At 38.8% G+C, this 17,869-nt stretch overlaps 4 protein-coding genes, 1 long non-coding RNA gene and 1 other non-coding gene across 12 annotated transcripts; 2 read left to right on the top strand and 4 right to left on the bottom strand.

Annotated features, from left to right (window-relative positions):
• The first annotated feature begins 104 nt into the window (after positions 1–104).
• Positions 105–4,223, top strand: LOC111493656 (replication protein A 70 kDa DNA-binding subunit A). The gene is made up of 2 exons (XM_023143441.1): positions 105–647; positions 2,406–4,223. The coding sequence occupies exons 1-2, from the start codon at positions 388–390 to the stop codon at positions 4,009–4,011; spliced, it is 1,866 nt and encodes a 621-aa protein (XP_022999209.1). The 5' UTR covers positions 105–387; the 3' UTR covers positions 4,012–4,223.
• On the top strand, positions 1,787–17,794 carry LOC111493659 (nuclear transcription factor Y subunit A-4-like). 4 transcript variants are annotated; one of them, XM_023143445.1, is made up of 7 exons: positions 1,787–1,886; positions 14,235–14,429; positions 15,154–15,474; positions 16,402–16,514; positions 16,592–16,669; positions 16,795–16,974; positions 17,210–17,794. In XM_023143445.1, exons 1-7 carry the CDS (start codon positions 1,787–1,789, stop codon positions 17,525–17,527), a joined length of 1,305 nt encoding a protein of 434 aa, XP_022999213.1. In that variant the 3' UTR covers positions 17,528–17,794. The 4 variants fall into 4 exon arrangements, with proteins under 4 accessions (XP_022999213.1, XP_022999217.1, XP_022999216.1 ...); XM_023143449.1 differs by lacking the exon at positions 1,787–1,886 and adding an exon at positions 14,075–14,167 and having other exon boundaries at positions 14,208–14,429; XM_023143448.1 differs by lacking the exon at positions 1,787–1,886 and having other exon boundaries at positions 14,208–14,425.
• Positions 4,142–4,784, bottom strand: LOC111493667. Its single transcript, XM_023143463.1, has one exon. The coding sequence runs from the start codon at positions 4,690–4,692 to the stop codon at positions 4,324–4,326; it is 369 nt and encodes a 122-aa protein (XP_022999231.1). The 5' UTR covers positions 4,693–4,784; the 3' UTR covers positions 4,142–4,323.
• On the bottom strand, positions 6,194–6,719 carry LOC111493669. The gene is made up of 2 exons (XR_002720043.1): positions 6,562–6,719; positions 6,194–6,472 (listed from the first exon to the last, which is right to left on the bottom strand). It is a non-coding gene; the product is annotated as an uncharacterized LOC111493669 (long non-coding RNA).
• Positions 7,362–11,332, bottom strand: LOC111493660 (protein Brevis radix-like 4). 4 transcript variants are annotated; one of them, XM_023143451.1, is made up of 7 exons: positions 11,230–11,332; positions 11,001–11,136; positions 10,677–10,881; positions 10,191–10,570; positions 8,641–8,776; positions 8,089–8,489; positions 7,362–7,806 (listed from the first exon to the last, which is right to left on the bottom strand). In XM_023143451.1, the coding sequence occupies exons 3-7, from the start codon at positions 10,797–10,799 to the stop codon at positions 7,728–7,730; spliced, it is 1,119 nt and encodes a 372-aa protein (XP_022999219.1). In that variant the 5' UTR covers positions 10,800–10,881; positions 11,001–11,136; positions 11,230–11,332; the 3' UTR covers positions 7,362–7,727. The 4 variants fall into 4 exon arrangements, with proteins under 4 accessions (XP_022999219.1, XP_022999218.1, XP_022999220.1 ...); XM_023143450.1 differs by having other exon boundaries at positions 11,225–11,329; XM_023143452.1 differs by having other exon boundaries at positions 11,259–11,328.
• Positions 11,540–11,611, bottom strand: TRNAH-GUG. Its single transcript has one exon. It is a non-coding gene; the product is annotated as a tRNA-His (tRNA).
• Positions 17,795–17,869: the final 75 nt, after the last annotated feature.

Here is a 17,869-nt window from a genome sequence, read left to right as displayed (position 1 = left end):
AGGTATTTTGGTAATTTTTCACGTCGAGAAAAAAAAAAAAGAAAAAAAGAAAAAGGAAACCGCCATCAGATCCCCGCACATATATAAACTGACGTCCCGCTAAATCTCGTAGAGTTTCGACCGAGGACGGCAGATTATCGTCTTCATTTGTTGGACGTTGGTGTCAGACTCTGAATTTTCTTTGTAATTAAGCTCCATTTCCGTTTGCTTTGCTTCACCAAGGCCTTTTCATTCTCCCCGTTCCTTGCTTGAACTTCAATTCCACTCGCATTGCTTCTCAATCTTACTTTCTCTTCCATTTTCCTAGGGTTTTCGTCAGTTTCTTTGTAATCATTTACTTTCTTTTCACGATTCATTCCCGAGCTCTCTCGCGGTCGCATCTGTATCATGCCGGTGCATCTCACGCCGAATGCAATCTCTGCAATTGTCGCTGGTGACGTTAATTCCAAGCCCCTGGTGCAGGTCCTAGATATCAAGCTGATCGGTAATACGCAGGAGAGGTACAGCCTCTTGATCTCCGATGCTGTTTCTACCGAGCAGGCTATGCTCGCAACTCAGCTCAATGATATTATTAAGACTGGACGAGTCAAGAAAGGATCAGTTATCCAGTTGATCGATTATGTTTGCAGTCCCATTAAGAGCCGCAAGTCCGTTCTCTCCCTCGTACTTCATTAATTATTTTTTTTTCATCGTGATGGATTATTATAATTATATTTTGAAAAAATCTAGCCGTATGTGGTGTCATTATTCATTTTAATTGGCTTACTGGCCTTCTCGGACAACGTGATGCAAGTTTAGAAAACTAGGTGCGCATTTGAAGTTTTGAGATAAATCATTTAGTGATGCATAGTTGAATCGGAGAAATGGTTATTTTGCTCTGCGTTGAAATCTCTTGTAGAAAACAGTTTGTATGCTTGTTTGAAATGATTGGTGTAAGTATGAATTACCGTCTAAAGTTGATACTAGTGTATTAATTTTAATCATGCATTAATTGTTCATTTAAATTATTAAGTGGCTTGGTGCCGATCGACTGCTGCTCTCTTCTGATCTTGTTAAAATCTGTGTACATGAACACATCGTGGGAGAAAATTTTCTATTGTCTGTTTATATGCTTGTTTGAAATGTTCAATGCATGCATGAATTACTGTCCAAGGTTGATAGAGTTTATTAAATTTTAATCATAATCAATTTTCCATTTCAACTGTTAGGTCTGTACACAATGGTTTAGCGTTGAAAGATTGTTCTCTCTTTTTGTTCCTGTTAAAATCTGTGTATATGAACACATCATGGTATAAAATATTCTTTCATCAGTTTACATACCTGTTTGAAGTTAGGTGGATGTTAGAATACTGTCTAAAATTGATACAGTTGTTAAATTTTTATTGTTTTATTACTTGTCCATTTGAATTGTTAGGTTTGTACAGAAGTTTTTTTTTGGTGCCATTAGGTTGCTTTTTGCTCCTTTTGTTCCTGTTAAAATCTGTTTATATGAACACATCATGGGAAAAGAATGTTTTATTGTCAGTTTATATTTGAGATAATGAAACGTTCGGTGCATGCATGATTTACTCTTTATGATTGATACGGTTTACTAAATATTAATCTTAATCGTTGATTGATTGTCCATTTGAATTATTAGGTCTTACATAACTTTTTTCAGGTCTGTACACAAGTGGTTTAGTATCGATAGATTTTCATTATTTGCTTGTATTCTTATTAAAATCTGTGTATACGAACAAATCATGAGGAAAAAAGGATCCTGTTGTTAGTTTACATGCTTGTCTGAATGTTTTGTGCATACATGAATTACTTTCTATGGTCGATATGGTTCATTAAACTTAAATCATGGATTGAATGTCCATTTGAGTTATTATATTTTTACACAAGTGGTTTAATGCGATAGATTGCCGTTTCTCCTTTTGTCTCATTAAAATCTGTGTACATGAACACATCGTGGGAAAAATGTCTTATTGTCGGTTTATCTGCTTGTTTTGAAATGCTAGGTGCATGCATGAATTACTGTCCAAGGTTATTGACTTTTTATGACCGACTAACTGTCCATTTGAATTGTTTGGTTTGGGTCTCGTTCCAGTCTCTCATATTCTTGTTATAAGCTGAGTATGTGTACACGTCATGACATGAGAAAGAAGGAACTATTGTTAGCTCAGCTGTTCAAATAATGTTGCTTTGTGGGTATGTCTTCGTGATCATGTTAATTATGGTATCTTACTTCCCATTCTATGCAGACCGTAGCTTTGTAAACTAGATGACTTGTAAATTCTTCACAGTAGGATGGATGTTATAATTGAGCAGGGAAGGTTTTTCCCTTTTGAGTTAAATCTACTTCCGACTTGAATTGCTGTAACTAGAGCCAATACTGATTTCTCTACTACCTTTCTATGCAGGGTTATTGTTGTGCTCAGCCTGGAAACTATTATATTGGACAGTGAGATAATTGGGAATCCAAAATCATCTGCCCAATCAGAGAATGTTGCACAAAAGGCAATGCCGTCTGGAAATTTAGAGCAACCTGCCAAGGTTGGTAATCGTCTTGTGAGTGCCAGAAATCCAGTTAATAATGTGCAGAGCTTCCAAGCTACAGTTCAACCTCCGTATCAGCCACCTCCAAATTATAAAAATCATGGTGCAATCATTAAGAATGAGGCACCAGCCCGTGTAATTCCCATAGCTGCATTGAATCCTTATCAGGGACGATGGGCTATAAAGGCAAGAGTTACTGCAAAGGGTGATCTCCGTCGCTATAATAATGCTAAAGGTGATGGAAAAGTTTTCTCTTTTGACCTCCTTGATTCTGATGGAGGAGAGATACGTGTGACCTGCTTCAATGCTGTTGTTGATCGTTTCTACGAGGTCATAGAAGTTGGTAAAGTTTACTTGATTTCTAAAGGTAGCCTAAAACCTGCGCGGAAGGATTTCAATCACCTAAAGAATGAATGGGAGGTTTTCTTGGAGGCATCTTCCACTGTGGAACATTGTCCAGATGAAGATGATACCATACCAAGACAGCAGTTTTCTTTTAGACCTATCAGTGAAATTGAAAATGCTGAAACCAACTCTATTCTGGATGTTATTGGTATTGTAACATCTATCAATCCATCAATTCCTGTTTTGAGGAAAAATGGTATGGAAACTCAAAGAAGGGTTCTGAATTTGAAGGATGCGTCTGGCAGGAGTGTCGAGCTGACACTGTGGGGAGATTTTTGCAACAAAGAAGGTCAAAATCTGCAAGAAATGATCAACTCAGGCCTCTCTCCAGTTTTGGCTGTGAAGTCTGGGAAGGTAAGTGATTTCACTGGGAAATCCATTGGGACAATTTCTTCTACACAGCTTTTCGTAAATCCAGATCTTTCTGAGGCTCTCATCTTGAGAGACTGGTACGATGGTGGAGGGAAGAATACTACTTCTCTGTCTATTTCTAAAGAAATTATGTCAGGATCTGCCAAGAATGAGATTCGAAAGTCTGTATCTCAGATAAAAGATGAAGGACTTGGCAGATCTGATAAGCCAGATTGGATAACCGTGAAAGCAACAATATCGTTTATTAAAACAGATTCCTTCTGCTACACAGCATGTCCATTAATGATTGGAGATCGACAATGCAACAAGAAGGTGACTAGATCAGGAAACTCGAAGTGGCTGTGTGACCGGTGCAATCAAGTATTTGAGGATTGCGATTACAGGTATCTTCTCCAAGCCCAAATCCAAGACCATACTGGATTGACATGGGTGACCGCCTTCCAGGAAACTGGTGAAGAGATTCTGGGTGTCTCAGCCAAGGAGTTGTACATGTTGAAGTATGAACAGCAGGATGATGTCAAGTTTGGTGAAATAATCAGAGGTAAAATTTTCGATCAATTTCTGTTTAGACTCAAAATCAAGGAGGAGATGTACGGGGATGAACAGAGAGTGAAAAATACTGTAGTTAAGGCAGATAAGGTAAACTATTCTTCAGAAAGCAAATATATGTTGGATTTGCTTTCAAAGAGGTAACAAATTATTTCTTGCCGACTAGGCGATATAATTCTGTCCAGAATTACTCTACTCTTGGAGGACGAACATTTATTCTTTTTTTTCAGACATTCGTAGAATAAAATGTATTCAGGGAAAGAGAAAGTGATGGTTTGAGCAAATAGGTACTTTACATTCAATATATATCACAGTTTCTGGTGATTTACGGCAGGAGCCGCATATTACACACAAAACACAGAACCAACCACTACAGACAATGGAACATCATGGGACGACGGCATTATGAAGAAAGGAAAATGAAAACACAATTGGTGGAATGTCATCCTCCTCAGCTCAGGTACGCTTGACCGGATCGAAATTGGAAACGCCGATAATCGCACCCAAGATAGCAGCGACGACTACCCCACCGGCGGCAATGCTGAGCAAGAAATTCTTTAGAGAGGGACTAACTCCAGGCCCAGCCGCTTCAGCCACCTCAGGAAGCACCATGGAGGCCGTCAGTGCAGTTGCAGCGAGTCCAGCAACTGCCTTCTCCTTCAAAGAAGCCCGCACTTGGAACTTGGCTCTGGAGTTTGATGAAGCGGTTGGCTTGTTGGAAGGCCTCAAAGGCAATGCCTTAGCGAAGGCGTCGGTGCTCCTTGCTCTCTTCTGGGTCGCATTAGTAATTGGCATAGCCATTGAAACTGCGGAAGTTGAAGCCATTCGGTTCTGTCTTGCCTCTTCTCAGTCAATCTTGATTGAAGCTTTTACTAAGCTCTCTCTCTCTCTCTCTCTCTCTCTCTCCTGACTTGATTTTAGGATATTGAGGGAAAAGATAGATAGAGGTGGTGGTGGAAGCTTGACCCAGTGAGCGGTCCAAATTTAAGGTGCCCTGTCCCACGTGGCAAGTTTTGGACTTGAAACTGAAGATAACATTATCTTGTTGGCCCAATGACCTTTCAGGATTTGTTTGGAGGATGTTGCCGCAATATCGAAATATTATTCGAACTATTGTTATATTTTCTCAATCATTGTGGTGGTATTATTTAGTTGGAAAATTTGGTAATCTTGGTTAATTAAGGATTCTGCACTACAATGTGACTGTTATACTTGTCCATTTAACACAGGAACTTGATGGTTGTCTAACTCTCGGGTAGCTGCTATTTTTGTAGCCGTGTTGCTGGCTGTGGTACATTACAGACTTCGATGAATCCAACTGCAAAAAGATAAAGACGGCAATTGGTAACTACAATGGGTTTTTTTTTATCGATTAGAGATCGACCAAAAATGGGCAATTGTAGTGTAATTTAGAAGCCTAGTTGATGATAGTTTGGCTAAAAATAATACGTTTCTACTTTTGCCTATTTTTCAGTTTTGGCACTCCGGTTTTGGGTATGCACTCCAATTTTCATTCAATTAGATGGGTTAATCTGCAATGTAAGGGCTTCGTAATTTGGATCTGGACCAGTATTCTCTCAAGTGGACTTGGGCCCATTTACGCTTATGCCTCCAAGACATGAGGTCAGAATCTAAACTAGCCAAATATCTCTTTTTCGACTTTAGATTAAGAAAAATAAAAACAAACTCGACTATTATTTGTTAATTTCTATTAATTTTGTTACCATTTCACCATCGATTCAATTTTCATTAATTTGCCCACTAATTTTAGCATAGAAAGTGTAAAAATCTTCATAACCTCGTTAATTTTAATAAACTAAAAGTTTGCGCAAAAATAACCATTTCTATGTTATTTTTTCTTCTATGATTGATTAATAAATCTCTCAAATAAAATAGTTTCCAACTAATTTGCAAACCCATAGTACAAAATCATTCATTATTTTGAATTCTGAAAAGTGTTTTTTAAAGTCCTCTATATATTTATGTAGAAAACAAATTTAAGAAAATAATTATTAAGTATAAACAGATTTTAAAATAGTTGAAGAAAACACATTAAAAAGCAACTGATCGATCCTGTTTTTTTTTTTTTTTTTTAAATAAAAAAAAAATCTTGTTCTTTGTTTATTTTGAAATTGGTATATAGAAACGAAAGAAAAACTCTAAACTATTAATTGTATCAAGTTCAAGAGTTTCATAATTGAACCAAACCTATTATGGAAAAAATTTGAAACAAGTGAGTAGGGATTTCCATCCAAATGAGTTTATTTTTTGTTTAAAAATTCTTTTTTAGGGAAGACTTAAATGGCTCTACTATTAAAAACTTAAATGAGGTGACCAAAAATGCACCCTACGCCCAAGACAAAGGGTTAAAGTTTCCTGCCTGTCTACAGCTTTCCATTACTCATTGCAGGCAATGGCATTGTCATATGAAATAGCCTGTTTTGTGCCAATTTTGCATACTACAATCTTCCTCGTTGTCTGAGAATCCTTCCATGTCGGTTGTTGAGAAACAAACACTCTTCAGTCTCCACTAACATTTGTCTTCCACAGATTTCACCCTCTGCTTCACTGTCCACTCCTAAACTACATATCAACTTCAGTTCTTCTGTACCACAAGAATCTTCACGGTTTAGTTTTTGCAATCTTTGCCTGTTCCTCCAATTATTTTGACTCACTACCTGTCTCCCCAATTACCTCTTCTTTCATTTCTTCTGCATCCTTGTCCCCTCTGCTGATCCTTCGAGTTTCTCTTTCTGCAGTGCCCAACATAAACCAGATTTGTTTGTTCAGATGGGAAGTTTTCCATACCTGAAATCATTGTGGATTCTATGATTATCAAAAGCAGGACAAAGCATTCTTGGTGGAATAGTAGCCTGTCTGCGAAGGCAACCAGTTGAATTTGAGTTTCCCCTGTTTTATCATTTTCCCTTGTTTCAAACCTGTAAAAAGCCAATCAAACTCAAAACAATTAACCAAAACACACACAAAAATCAGTAAACAGAAGGCTCCCCTAAAGAAGATCCAGACTTGGAAGCCTGTGCCACCATCTTCCTTTATGTTACTTTACTTCCATTACTTTCCTCCCTGACTTCTCTTTTCGCAGAAATTCATCGGGGAAATGTTTGACCATAGCCATGATTTTGCAGCCCTTGCTTCAGAGACACTTCTGTAAGTTTTAAAATCAACAAGTTGGGCAGGTAATTTCAATCACCAAGCACACTCACTCACTGTGGTTAGAACCGGATAGACCCTCTCGAGTCTCAGCTCAACTTTAGCATTTTCTTATGAACTATTTGTCTTACGCAGTTTCATTCGTCCCTCTCCTACAGCCCATTGATTCTATTGATCCAGTCCATGTAGAAGAATCTAAACAGTGGTGTGACTTCTAAACTAATCTTCTGTAGTTCTCTTTAGTATAAATAAAAGTCCCGTTTCTGCCCATAAATATACATCTCTATTGCTAAGAAATGACAGGTTCTCTACACTTCTGAATGAGAGAGGGAGGAAGCCCGCACATCTTAATCTCTTCCATTGATATTGACACATGAGGAATTAAAGTTTTACATCCACCATACTACAATACATAGAGGCAATGCCTCTTCAACCAAAATGTAAGACGGGAAAGAAGCTATTAAAAAATTAAAATCTAACATCCACATATTGTGAAAACTACACGCGACTTGGTTTCGCATGTATATGTATACCCCCAAACATCATAGGATGCCAACACTAGCAGCACTGGAAAGATCTCTATAAGGAAGACTTCTTACTAGTATGGCAATGATCATAAATTTTGAAAAGTACCACTTCTTTCGGACTTTAGAAAAGCGCACATTGCCAGATTTTTTGCACTGATTCTCTTACAAGTATTGCTCGTGTATTCTGGCTCGATTTTCTTCCCACCACAACCTAGCATGCATCTCCCCAAATTTTTCCCGGCTGCAACAGTCAAAGATGAGAGAACAAGGTCAACAGAGCAAAATTGACTTGAGAATAGTGGGTGGCATTATCAAGTATCAACTAATCTTTTGATAGAATTCTAGAAGAATGTTAACTTCAATTTTCATTATAGTTAGTCGACCTTGGAAATATATGAACTTGGTTAGTGGTAGGGGATAACAAGGTTCTCATTTGTAGCAATGGCAAGCTATAGAAAATTTCTGAAAGCTACGTACGTACGTTTAATAAATTGAAATCAAGACGATGCAGAATGTTTAGTACCTGAATCTGACTCTTCTGAGTTCCCGTTTGCCGCCAGGCAAAGCTCTGATTGTAATATAAACCCCTGCCTCATCTTGTTCGACCCATTCAGACTCAAGATCACTAGCGTTACTGATGGATAGTTCTCCTGAACGATCTGCATCCCTTGATGAACTGCTTCTCATGGATGCATCAATGGAAGATGTTTCTGTCTTTGCGCCACTGATGCTAGAGAGTTTAGGAGTGGAGGTGAGACCTGAATCTTGGTACTGCCGATACTGCATTGGCTGATATTCAAGTGAATCTGGGGATGAATAACTCACACCCGCTCCAATGGGACGGTGGAGATTGCGAGGCAAGCGTTCTGCAGTTAGTGGAGGTGTTACAGGGCTGTGTTCCACAGATTCTATTTTTGAGCTTTGCTGTTTCAGGGGAGAGGGGGGCCTCATCAATATGAGATAACAAGAAACACAGTATACACAACACAAAAATTATATTGCACACAACTATCATTTTTGTAATTTCAAAATGCTATCAGTCTTCTCAAGCGCTGCTACTGAGCTATAAGCTTACCTCATCCTCGGATCTCGGTGGGGTGGGAAGAGGAAAGGCTTGCCGGTTGAACCTCTGAACATTGTATAGTTCCATAACTCTATCATAGTTCTCTGCCCACCATCTTTGAGCTTGCCATTTATTGAATACGTCTCGACTAATCAAGATGGTTACAAAAACAAAACCAACAATCAAACTCTACATATGGAACTTTGAAAGAAATTGCTATACTTGTCACGGTCATAGAGATCAGATATCACTATACATATGGAACTACAAATTTTGTCTTCCTCTCTTGTTTTCACTCATAATTAACAAGATATGGATTACCAAAGATAAAACATTTTCACAGCAATGGACCTAGCAAAGAATATTGTTCTCGTCACATACAATAACCTTTTAGTTTCACCCTAGTGCTGCTAATCATGAAAATTCTTAATAGGAGCCAATTTGGTCAATAATATAAAAGAAAAAAGAAAAAAGCAAGGAGAAACTTTAATGCTTTGAATAAAGTAGTTCTGGTGGTATCAAATATTGACTCTGTGCCCAAGGCCTATTAACCACTAGATCCAATCCCCTCGAACTTTTCTTTATTAGGCTAACAGACGGGGATATTATGATAGGATCTCGTCTAATTGGTGTCACGTAGCTTAGATAAAGTCAATCCAAAGGTGTGACGGCCCAGGCCCACCGCTAGCAGATATTCTCCTCAAGGTCGTATGTTAGGGAAAGGTTTCCACACCCTTACGAGGGGTCTTTCGTTCTCCTCCCAACCAAGGTGGGATATCGCAAAAGGGTTACGGATGAGACCAACAGCTTATTTATAAACGTAGTGGAGACCGATAGGATAGAAGAGATATTTAAATTGGTGGAGATGAGGAATAACCTTGTTTGGTGTTCAATTTTGTGTGGGCTGTGGGTAAGCCAGCATTTAACTCGATTAGCAGAAGACAAATCCAGGAGAATCAGGGTAGGCGTGAAGAATTGTTGAAAAGAAAGAGAAGAGGAAGAGAATTCCCCGACACGACGACAATTCTGGGAATAAAGTTTCCCCACCACAATCAAATTTGCCCCCACCCACCACTCCCACGTCACAATTGAGTTTTACTTTTGGACTTTTTCTTCATTGCTTTTCATGAGAAGGCGTGATCTTTACTGAGAAAAAATCAGACCCCACAATTCCAAATGAGATTACTCCAACCCTCTGTTTCAACCTTTCTTTCTTTTAAATATATTCTTCCTCGCCTCTTCCAACAAAAAATAAGCTCTGGTGACGCACACAGCCAAAGAAATTCCAGAAGGGCAAATAAACTATAAAAAAGATGAACTGAAAAGTAGGGGAAATAAGATCCAAGCACGTCCCCAACTCCCAGTAAATGACCCACTAAGAGGGCCGCTTCTATTGCTAATTAAGAAGTCGAAAAAGATGGTGGGGAGGTGATTATAAAGCCCCACCACACATCCTTATTCACATCCGCTATATCATTAAAGTCAAACCAAACCGCAAAGTAACTTATTAAAAAGAAACCAAAAAAAATTGTACCGTCGATGTTATTCTGTGTAGAACGTACCTGAAACGTATCCGTTTCAGATCATTCCCTCCCCGAGGAAGTGAAACGAATGTGATTAACACACCGGGTTCCACCTGCGCCACCCACTCCTTTGGTTCGCTCTCCTCGACGTACACAACTGGGTCAACTCGGCGCCCACTCAGTGAATTGGGGGTTCCTTCTCCGCTTGAAATCCCCTTCAGCCTCGCTTCCATCTCCTTGCCCCATGTTCTCGTTTTCGTCGAGCTCAAGCTCCCGGATCGCTTGTAAGCCCACTTGAACCGCTCTGAGTCGGCATCTGACTGTGAGCTGCAGTTCTTGAGTCGACTCTGCGGTATCGGCCCAGCGCAAGGGTTGCAAGTTCGGTACGATCCGGAGGCTTTTAACGCCATGTCTTTGAGCTAAAAAGAACAAACCAACACGGAACATGAACATTAAATTCCCTCATTCCAGTCATGAGAACAAGAAATTAATAACTAGGAGAAAAGGAGTTTGATCTCGAAGTACCTGACCTGTCAGAGATTTGACAGATTGTTGCTTATTCCCAGGTCCATTGACGGAGTCCGATTCTTCAATTTGAGTAAAGGAGCCATCTCCGAGTTTCTTAGAACGAACTATGCATGTCAGCATTTTCACCTCTTACAGTACTTCTCCAGCAGCCCAATTTCAAGCAGCGAAGTAAATGTCAAATCGCTGCCCTCGCTTTCGGACGCTGATAAGCCAAATTTTGCTTAAAAACAAATTCTAAAAATGAACTTAAAAAATATAGAAGTTGATCAAAAACAAAGGGATGAAGACTAAGACTAAGACTAACAAAGCGCAGATTCTCACTCTTGAATCCTTAGTTTCTCCTGAAAAATTAGGAATCGGTTGTTCTGGTACAGTTTTGACGCGATGAAAAAAAGACAGCGCCGCTGTTCACCCTCAGCCTGATTAAATCCAACCATAGACTAAGCTCCAGCGATTCCTGTAAAAAATGGAAATGGAAATGGAAATGAAAATGACAACCTCGCGATGTCTAATAGTTGAACGAAAATAGAGAAAAAGAAAGGTACAGAAACGTGTGATCGGAGAGGAAATGGCGCATACTCCGGCGGGAAGTGGAAGGAAGCGCAAATAAGCGTCAAACAAATTGCTGGTTGCCGGGCAAATGCAATAATTATGGCATGTCTTCAATTTTCATTTCACCAACTGTGCGATTTCCCTTTCTCCTTACCTGCTACCGGCTACATACCGGTTGCTGTTACTGTTGCGCGGTCTTTGTGTTTCAAGTTTCACGACCGAATCCAGACCTAAGCCCAGCCCATTTCTTCGTCTCATTTGGGCCTCGGGTCCATTTCTTTTTATTTCCTCAAAAAATTAAAAACTAATGTGGCTGCTGGGATTCGAGCCCAGGTCTCCACGGCCACAACGTGGAATTCTCACCACTAAACTACAGCCACTTTGCTGTTAGAAGGTGCAATCTACACTTATAAGTATTAAAAAAAAACTAGGTTGAATCGAATAATATCTAGATTGAGAGCAAAAGTAAATATTAAATTAATAGAAAGAGGATAAATTTTTTTAAGGGTTTAAGCTAATAAAATGTAGTGTAGAATAAATTCATGGTTGGTGCCCAATAATTGCTGCCTAACAAATTCTTAAGGCTATTGACATTTTTTTTTTAATTTCTCAGGTGGCGTTTTACAATAAAGGGTAGCAAAAGGGCATGAGCCACGTGTCCAAATCCGTCATTTCAACATTAATTTAGGTGGAAGGGAAGAAAATGCTGCCCACTCATGAGTGAAGCCATTTGAAAACAGTTGGAGCTCAAAAAATAAAATAAAATAAAAGGTCATGTCGTACAACTCTCTAATTAAGTTAATTTTAAAAAATTAACAAATAAAAAAAATCAATTTTTAGTTTTTTTTTTTTATAAATATTCATAAATTTATTAATTTTAATAAAATAAAGTTTTGCACAAATATAAATAAATCACGAAATTGTTGGATGAAAGTCCAAGTTGAATGACACTGCGACCTCAAGTATTTATAGATGCGTATCTTAAATATTACATGGTAATAAACCATGAAATCATATATTTTGGTAACAAACTAGTAAATTATAGATTTGATAACAAATCAGGAAATAACCAACAAATCATAAATTATCCTTGATTTCAGGGTAATAAACGAGTCAATCACTAGATTATCTTATTATGTACAAATATGATCTATTCTATAATTTATAAAATGATCTGAGTTTATAATCAATGAATACTATCTCAAATAAGACATTTTGGAAGCTCAAAGCAAAGTCATAAAAGGGACGATATTATAGGAGAATAGTGTTCAACTAACAAAAATAATAGTTAGATCTACTCTTTATTTTTAATTATTTATAATTAAACATTTTATATAGCTAATTATAATTAGATTTTTTAAATGGTAATAAAATTATCATTACCGAACTAGGTTAAGCACCGTCGTGAATGGGTGTTTGGATAGGATTAATAAGCATTATTAAATTATTGTTATTATTATTATTTTTTGCAAAGGATTTTTTGTTTTTTTAATACCATGACTTCAGCTAAAGAGCGCACCCTCTTTATTTTGTTTTATTTATTTATTCTTATTTTCATTTTTTAATTCCCAAATAAATAAATAAAAATAACAAAAACTATTTGAGTACGTGGAGATTCCCGGTTGGGCTTGTCCAGATGAGGCTGTGATACCGACCACCGGAGCCGAAGGTCTTAAGTCTTCGCCTATTGCTTTAAGCCACAATTTCGGTAAACCTCTTTTAACAGTAACCGACGAACCTTGGGCATTGGCTGTCCACTTTACCAAATTACCCCAAATCTGCGGCCGCAGATTTATTTATTTATTTCCTTTTTTGAAAATATTCAGCCACAAGGGTACCTGAAATCTGAATCTCCTCCACGCTTCCTAATAATATATATTAACTAACATTCGCAATATACATATATATATTAAATTATAAATCTAATTTCCCATATTAAAAATGGTTGTGTATTTAATGTATAAACTTTCAAATTTATTATAACTGATTATTATTTTTAAATTCGAAGTTGAAAGTATAAGGTTCTATTAAATACTGTATTTAATTATATATATTAAATCCATTAATTTTAAAATTCAATATTCAGTGGTTCAACGTTTTTATCTTTTTAATAAAAATTCAAATGTACGCCATTTGTTCGACACTTTCGTTATTTTTTTAGTGCACCTTCAAGACTCACAATTCTTTGTTATATTTGATGATTCTATTGTCATGACTAAGTTTAGGGCATGACTCATACCACGCTGCACAATGGTATGATATCGTCCAGAGCATAAGCTGTTATGGCTCTGCTCCCCAAAAGCTCATATCAATGAAATAGTATTCTCGATTATAAACTTAGAATCATTCCCTAAATTAACCAAGTTATTCATTTTCAATAATACTCCCGGCAATTATTGGAAGAATGTGAGACACAACAATTTGTACCAATGATGTCGTTGAACCATTCAACAATTTTAGTATCGAAAATTAAATAAAATAATTAAATAAGAGATGTCAGTGGCATTTTCGAAATTAAAGGGATTCACCATGGTTAAAGTAGCAATCGTCTGTCCCTTTTTGCTCAACTTTTCCATCTCGGAAAAGTATGAAAAGAAGGGCAGTTTCGAAATATATTGAAAACATGAGTGGCAAATATTGGGATGCCTCTCACGCGGGAGAGGAAGCGTGAGTGCCACGTGCGGAGGTCAGAAAGCAACGTGTAGAAGGGGCATGCAAGTAAGGGAGGAGTGCGCGTGGGCGTAGGTTACACAGTTAACGGCGGCTGGAAGAGCGAGAGTGAATAAGGCCAAAGATAGGGTAAGGACGTGTTTGGACGCGAGAGTGGGGCCAACGGAGAAAAAGACGTCAAATTGGAAAAAACCAGAAGGCGGAAGACCGACCGTGTCGCGGTGGGTGTGAAGAGAGAAAAATCACTCGCAGAGCCTACACACCCACCACCCCCCCCCCCCCCCCCCCCCCCCCCCCCCCCCCCCCCCCACCCCCTGCCTCTGTTTTTTACAGGAGCAAATTCCGTCGCTCTCTTCCCCTGTTGCGATTCTCACAGACGAAGGACACAGAAATCTGTACGGTTGCAGAGCTTTAGTTTCTACCAAGTGGCTTTTGTGTGGGTTTTCTCGGCACAGGAGACATGTCCGACGACATCCCGACATCTTCCTTCTTTGTTGCTGCCTAGCTTCTCGCCAAACCGCTTTGTCGGTCTCTCTTAATGCCATCGCTACTGTTTACTTTCATCCCCTTCCCTGTTTCTCCTGTTCTTAGTATCGCCTTTTCTTCCAGTCCGTTATTGCTTCCGATGAACTGGATTCTCCATTATTTCGGGTTTAAAATCTTAGTTGCTCTCTTTTGTTTGCTGATTTTTGAATGCATGTGGAGTTTGAGATCACCGCGATGTTTGTTTTCTGATGCCTGAGCCAGGGCTGTTGTTGTTTGGTTTAAAGCCTCAGTTCTTGTCCTATTGCGGCCTTTTAGGTTCTGGATTTTGCTCATATTAATGCATTTTCCATTTCTGTTGGGCTGTTCTTCCCATTCATAGCTTCATCTGAATTGGATTTGCTAATAATTACTAGTTTTCAGTAGTTACCGCTGGTTTCGTTTCATTTCTTGGTGTTTTTTTTTTCTTCTTTCAACAAGTAATTTTCATTGTCAGATATTTATAAGTATGCTTACGTTCATCTTTCTCCCTTTTTAATGAGTGCCACTGAAGTTTCTTTACTGTTCCTTTGTTACCAAGCTTACTGTCTTGCGTTTGGATACTCAATCGATTAAGACTTGTTGTGCTTACTTGTTTCAACTACTGGCTATGTTATGCTTATTTGTAAAATGATGTGATGCTTGATCAGCCATGAAGAATGAATTAAATAGATGTGAACAATGTGTACACTGCTTTAATATCTTGTTTGGCCTTGATTTGTGGTCGCAGAGTTGTTGATGAACATGATGGCCATTCCACTCAAAAACTTTTCCCAGAAAAATCTTGATCAGGACTCTGTGCATTCAGTATTTCCATTTTCAGTTGATTGTACGCCGTGGCGGAACTCGAATGAACGGAAGATCCCATTGCCTTTATCTGATAATACAACTCTTAAACTTGAAACACCTCCACAGCATCATCACAAGCATTTGGGCTTTCAGTTACCAGATCAGGAGTCATCTACAGCCCATTCAATTGGTCAATCTCTGCATAAAGTGTGTACTATGGAGGTGCAAAATGCTCAAGAGCAATGCATTTCTTCTGAATCTGGTACTTGCATGCTTAGATTCCTCTGTTTATTTGTTGTTCATTATACATTTGTTTGATTATTAGTAGTGTGGCTCAGCTCAACACTGATAACAATATCAGAAATTGAGGAAAATGGGAATATGTGGTTTACTTGGTATAGTACTGCGGAAGCTAAGGCACTCAACTTTAACTATGTTGATTGCCTCTACCGCTTGGCACCCTTAAGAGTCTCAGTTAAAGAGCTGGTAGATGATCTGCCGAAGGGCTAATGTAACGACCCAATCCCACCGCTAGTAGATATTGTCCTCTTTGGGCTTTCCCTTTCGGGCTTCCCCTCAAGATTCTTAAAACGCGTTTGCTAGGGAGAGGTTTTCACACTCTTATAAAAGAATGCTTCGTTCTCCTCCCCAATCGATGTGGGATCTCATAATCCACCCCCTTCGGGGCCCAACATCCTCGCTAGTACTCGTTCCCTTCTCCAATCAATGTGGGACCCTCCCAATCCACCCTCCGAGGCCCAACATCCTTGCTAGCACACTACCTCGTGTCCACCCCTTTCGGGCCTCAGCCTCCTCACTGGCACATTACCTGGTGTCTGACTCTGACATCAACTGTAACAGTCTAAGCCCACTGTAGCAGATATTGTATTCTTTGGGCTTTTCCTTTCAAGCTTCCCCTCGAGGTTTTTGAAAAGCATCTGCTACGGAGAAGTTTTCACACCCTTATAAAGAATGCTTCGTTTTCCTTCTTAACCGATGTGGGATCTCACAGCTAATACAAACTATTTGTACTCCTCAAATTTGTTCTATTTTATTTCTACTACTGCTGAAGGATATTAAAATTATGAAGGATATTTTCTGCCGTAAAAATTGTTCTGCCTACTAATTTCTCGTTATCTTTTATGTTTTCGACGTTTTATCCAACCTTTAGTTATTCTTCGTGCTTCAGGTCAAGAGGAAAATTGTGGCGAGAGTGTGGAGAATCAGATGAAACCAGTTATTTTGTTTAGCAACCCTGAATTTATGTTCAGTACTCCCCAAGTTGATGGCAGCCAGCCAATGGTAGGTTGAATTTTGTTATTTGATTTCCGTTTCTGATTTGTTGCTAGGCTAATAATCTCTGTTTCTCTCGATTTCAGACTCGAGTATCATACCCATACATTGATCCTTACTATGGGGGGCTATTGTGCAGTGCCTACACTCAGCAGGCTATTAATGTAAGTTTCGTACATCGATCCTTTGAACTTTTTACATTGCAAGTCGATTAATACACCCGAGCTGTCTGCATTTTATCTTCTCTTATGTGGTTCTTGATTGATGTCAATGATTTGAATCTCATAAGAATCAAGCTCAAGTAAATACCAATGTTGTTGGGATGGCACCTGCACGAGTCCCCATTCCGCACGCTCTTGCTGAAGATGGGCCCATCTATGTCAATGCCAAACAATACCATGGAATTCTTAGAAGGAGGCAGTCTCGGGCAAAGCTCGAGTCTCAAAACAGAGTCATAAGAAACCGAAAGGTATCCCTTGTGAATTTTACTCCCTTTTTCAGTTGATTTTGGACACTTCCATCAATAATCAATTGGAATGGAATCCTTAAACAGTTAAATATGTTTCAATGAGAAGAACTCGAACTCGGGAACTTGGCAAGCTTTAAGAAAATGCTGTAGTGTATTTGTTTGTGAAGTTTATATGAATGATCTGATCCTTCCTTTCAATTCTCTACTAGACAATAATACCATTTCACTTATGCAGCCGTATCTCCACGAGTCTCGACATCTTCATGCGCTGAACAGAGTGAGGGGATCTGGTGGACGCTTTCTCAGCTCAAAAAAGAATCAATCACCTGTTCAATCAACTCCTTCGACCACCTTGAGCCAACAGATGAATACACCAGACTTCAATACATGTAGCTCTGAAACGAGCGACCGTGGCATGAGCTCTGAGATCACGAGTATCTCTAATGGTTCAGTGAGGTTCGGGCGGTCGGACAGTCAGCTCTCCGCTCTCTCTTCCAGGATGGGTGGAAGCATGGAGCAGTATAGCGGAGACTTAATGCGTGGTGGAAGATAGAACCGTGTTATTAAACTAGAAGACAGGCAAATCATCCTTGGCTTTGTTAGTTATTTATGCTTTGTGATTTCAGTTCGGAATGAGCAGAAACAAACCAACAGTAATGTACTATTGAAAACGTTGGCATGATGCCCTTCAATAATTTGCTTGTGTTTAAAACAAACCATCTTTTAGAAGCAGGTGACAATGGTTTTGGGCTTACGTGGATTTGTTTGTAATGACAATATGGCAAGGGTATTTTTGTAATTTCGACAGTGTTTTGCCTTATTTGGAATTTCATATTCTGCGTTAATTGGCTGACACGTGTACGGAAAGTACTTGATATTACCCTTTATTTACAGT

This window comes from Cucurbita maxima, unplaced genomic scaffold (genome assembly GCF_002738345.1).
Source record: "Cucurbita maxima cultivar Rimu unplaced genomic scaffold, Cmax_1.0 Cma_Scf00019, whole genome shotgun sequence".
Classification (NCBI taxonomy): Eukaryota; Viridiplantae; Streptophyta; class Magnoliopsida; order Cucurbitales; family Cucurbitaceae; genus Cucurbita; species Cucurbita maxima.
The sequence above is the reverse complement of the archived record's forward strand: the minus strand, read 5'-3'. Positions and strand labels throughout refer to the sequence as shown.

Excerpts from the sequence above, each read along its gene's own strand:
- LOC111493660 (XM_023143451.1), bottom strand. The coding sequence starts at position 10,799 with ATGCTGACATGCATAGTTCGTTCTAAGAAACTCGGAGATGGCTCCTTT. Across the intron at positions 10,571-10,676 it reads TCAAATCTCTGACAGGTCAG|CTCAAAGACATGGCGTTAAA; the intron begins GTACTTCGAGAT and ends TGTTCTTTTTAG. Across the intron at positions 8,777-10,190 it reads CTGAAACGGATACGTTTCAG|TCGAGACGTATTCAATAAAT; the intron begins GTACGTTCTACA and ends CATCTTGATTAG.
- LOC111493667 (XM_023143463.1), bottom strand. The coding sequence starts at position 4,692 with ATGGCTTCAACTTCCGCAGTTTCAATGGCTATGCCAATTACTAATGCG.
- LOC111493659 (XM_023143445.1), top strand. The coding sequence starts at position 1,787 with ATGTTTTGTGCATACATGAATTACTTTCTATGGTCGATATGGTTCATT. Across the intron at positions 1,887-14,234 it reads GTTATTATATTTTTACACAA|GAGCAAATTCCGTCGCTCTC; the intron begins GTGGTTTAATGC and ends TGTTTTTTACAG. Across the intron at positions 15,475-16,401 it reads ATGCATTTCTTCTGAATCTG|GTCAAGAGGAAAATTGTGGC; the intron begins GTACTTGCATGC and ends TTCGTGCTTCAG.
- LOC111493656 (XM_023143441.1), top strand. The coding sequence starts at position 388 with ATGCCGGTGCATCTCACGCCGAATGCAATCTCTGCAATTGTCGCTGGT. Across the intron at positions 648-2,405 it reads AGTCCCATTAAGAGCCGCAA|GGTTATTGTTGTGCTCAGCC; the intron begins GTCCGTTCTCTC and ends CTTTCTATGCAG.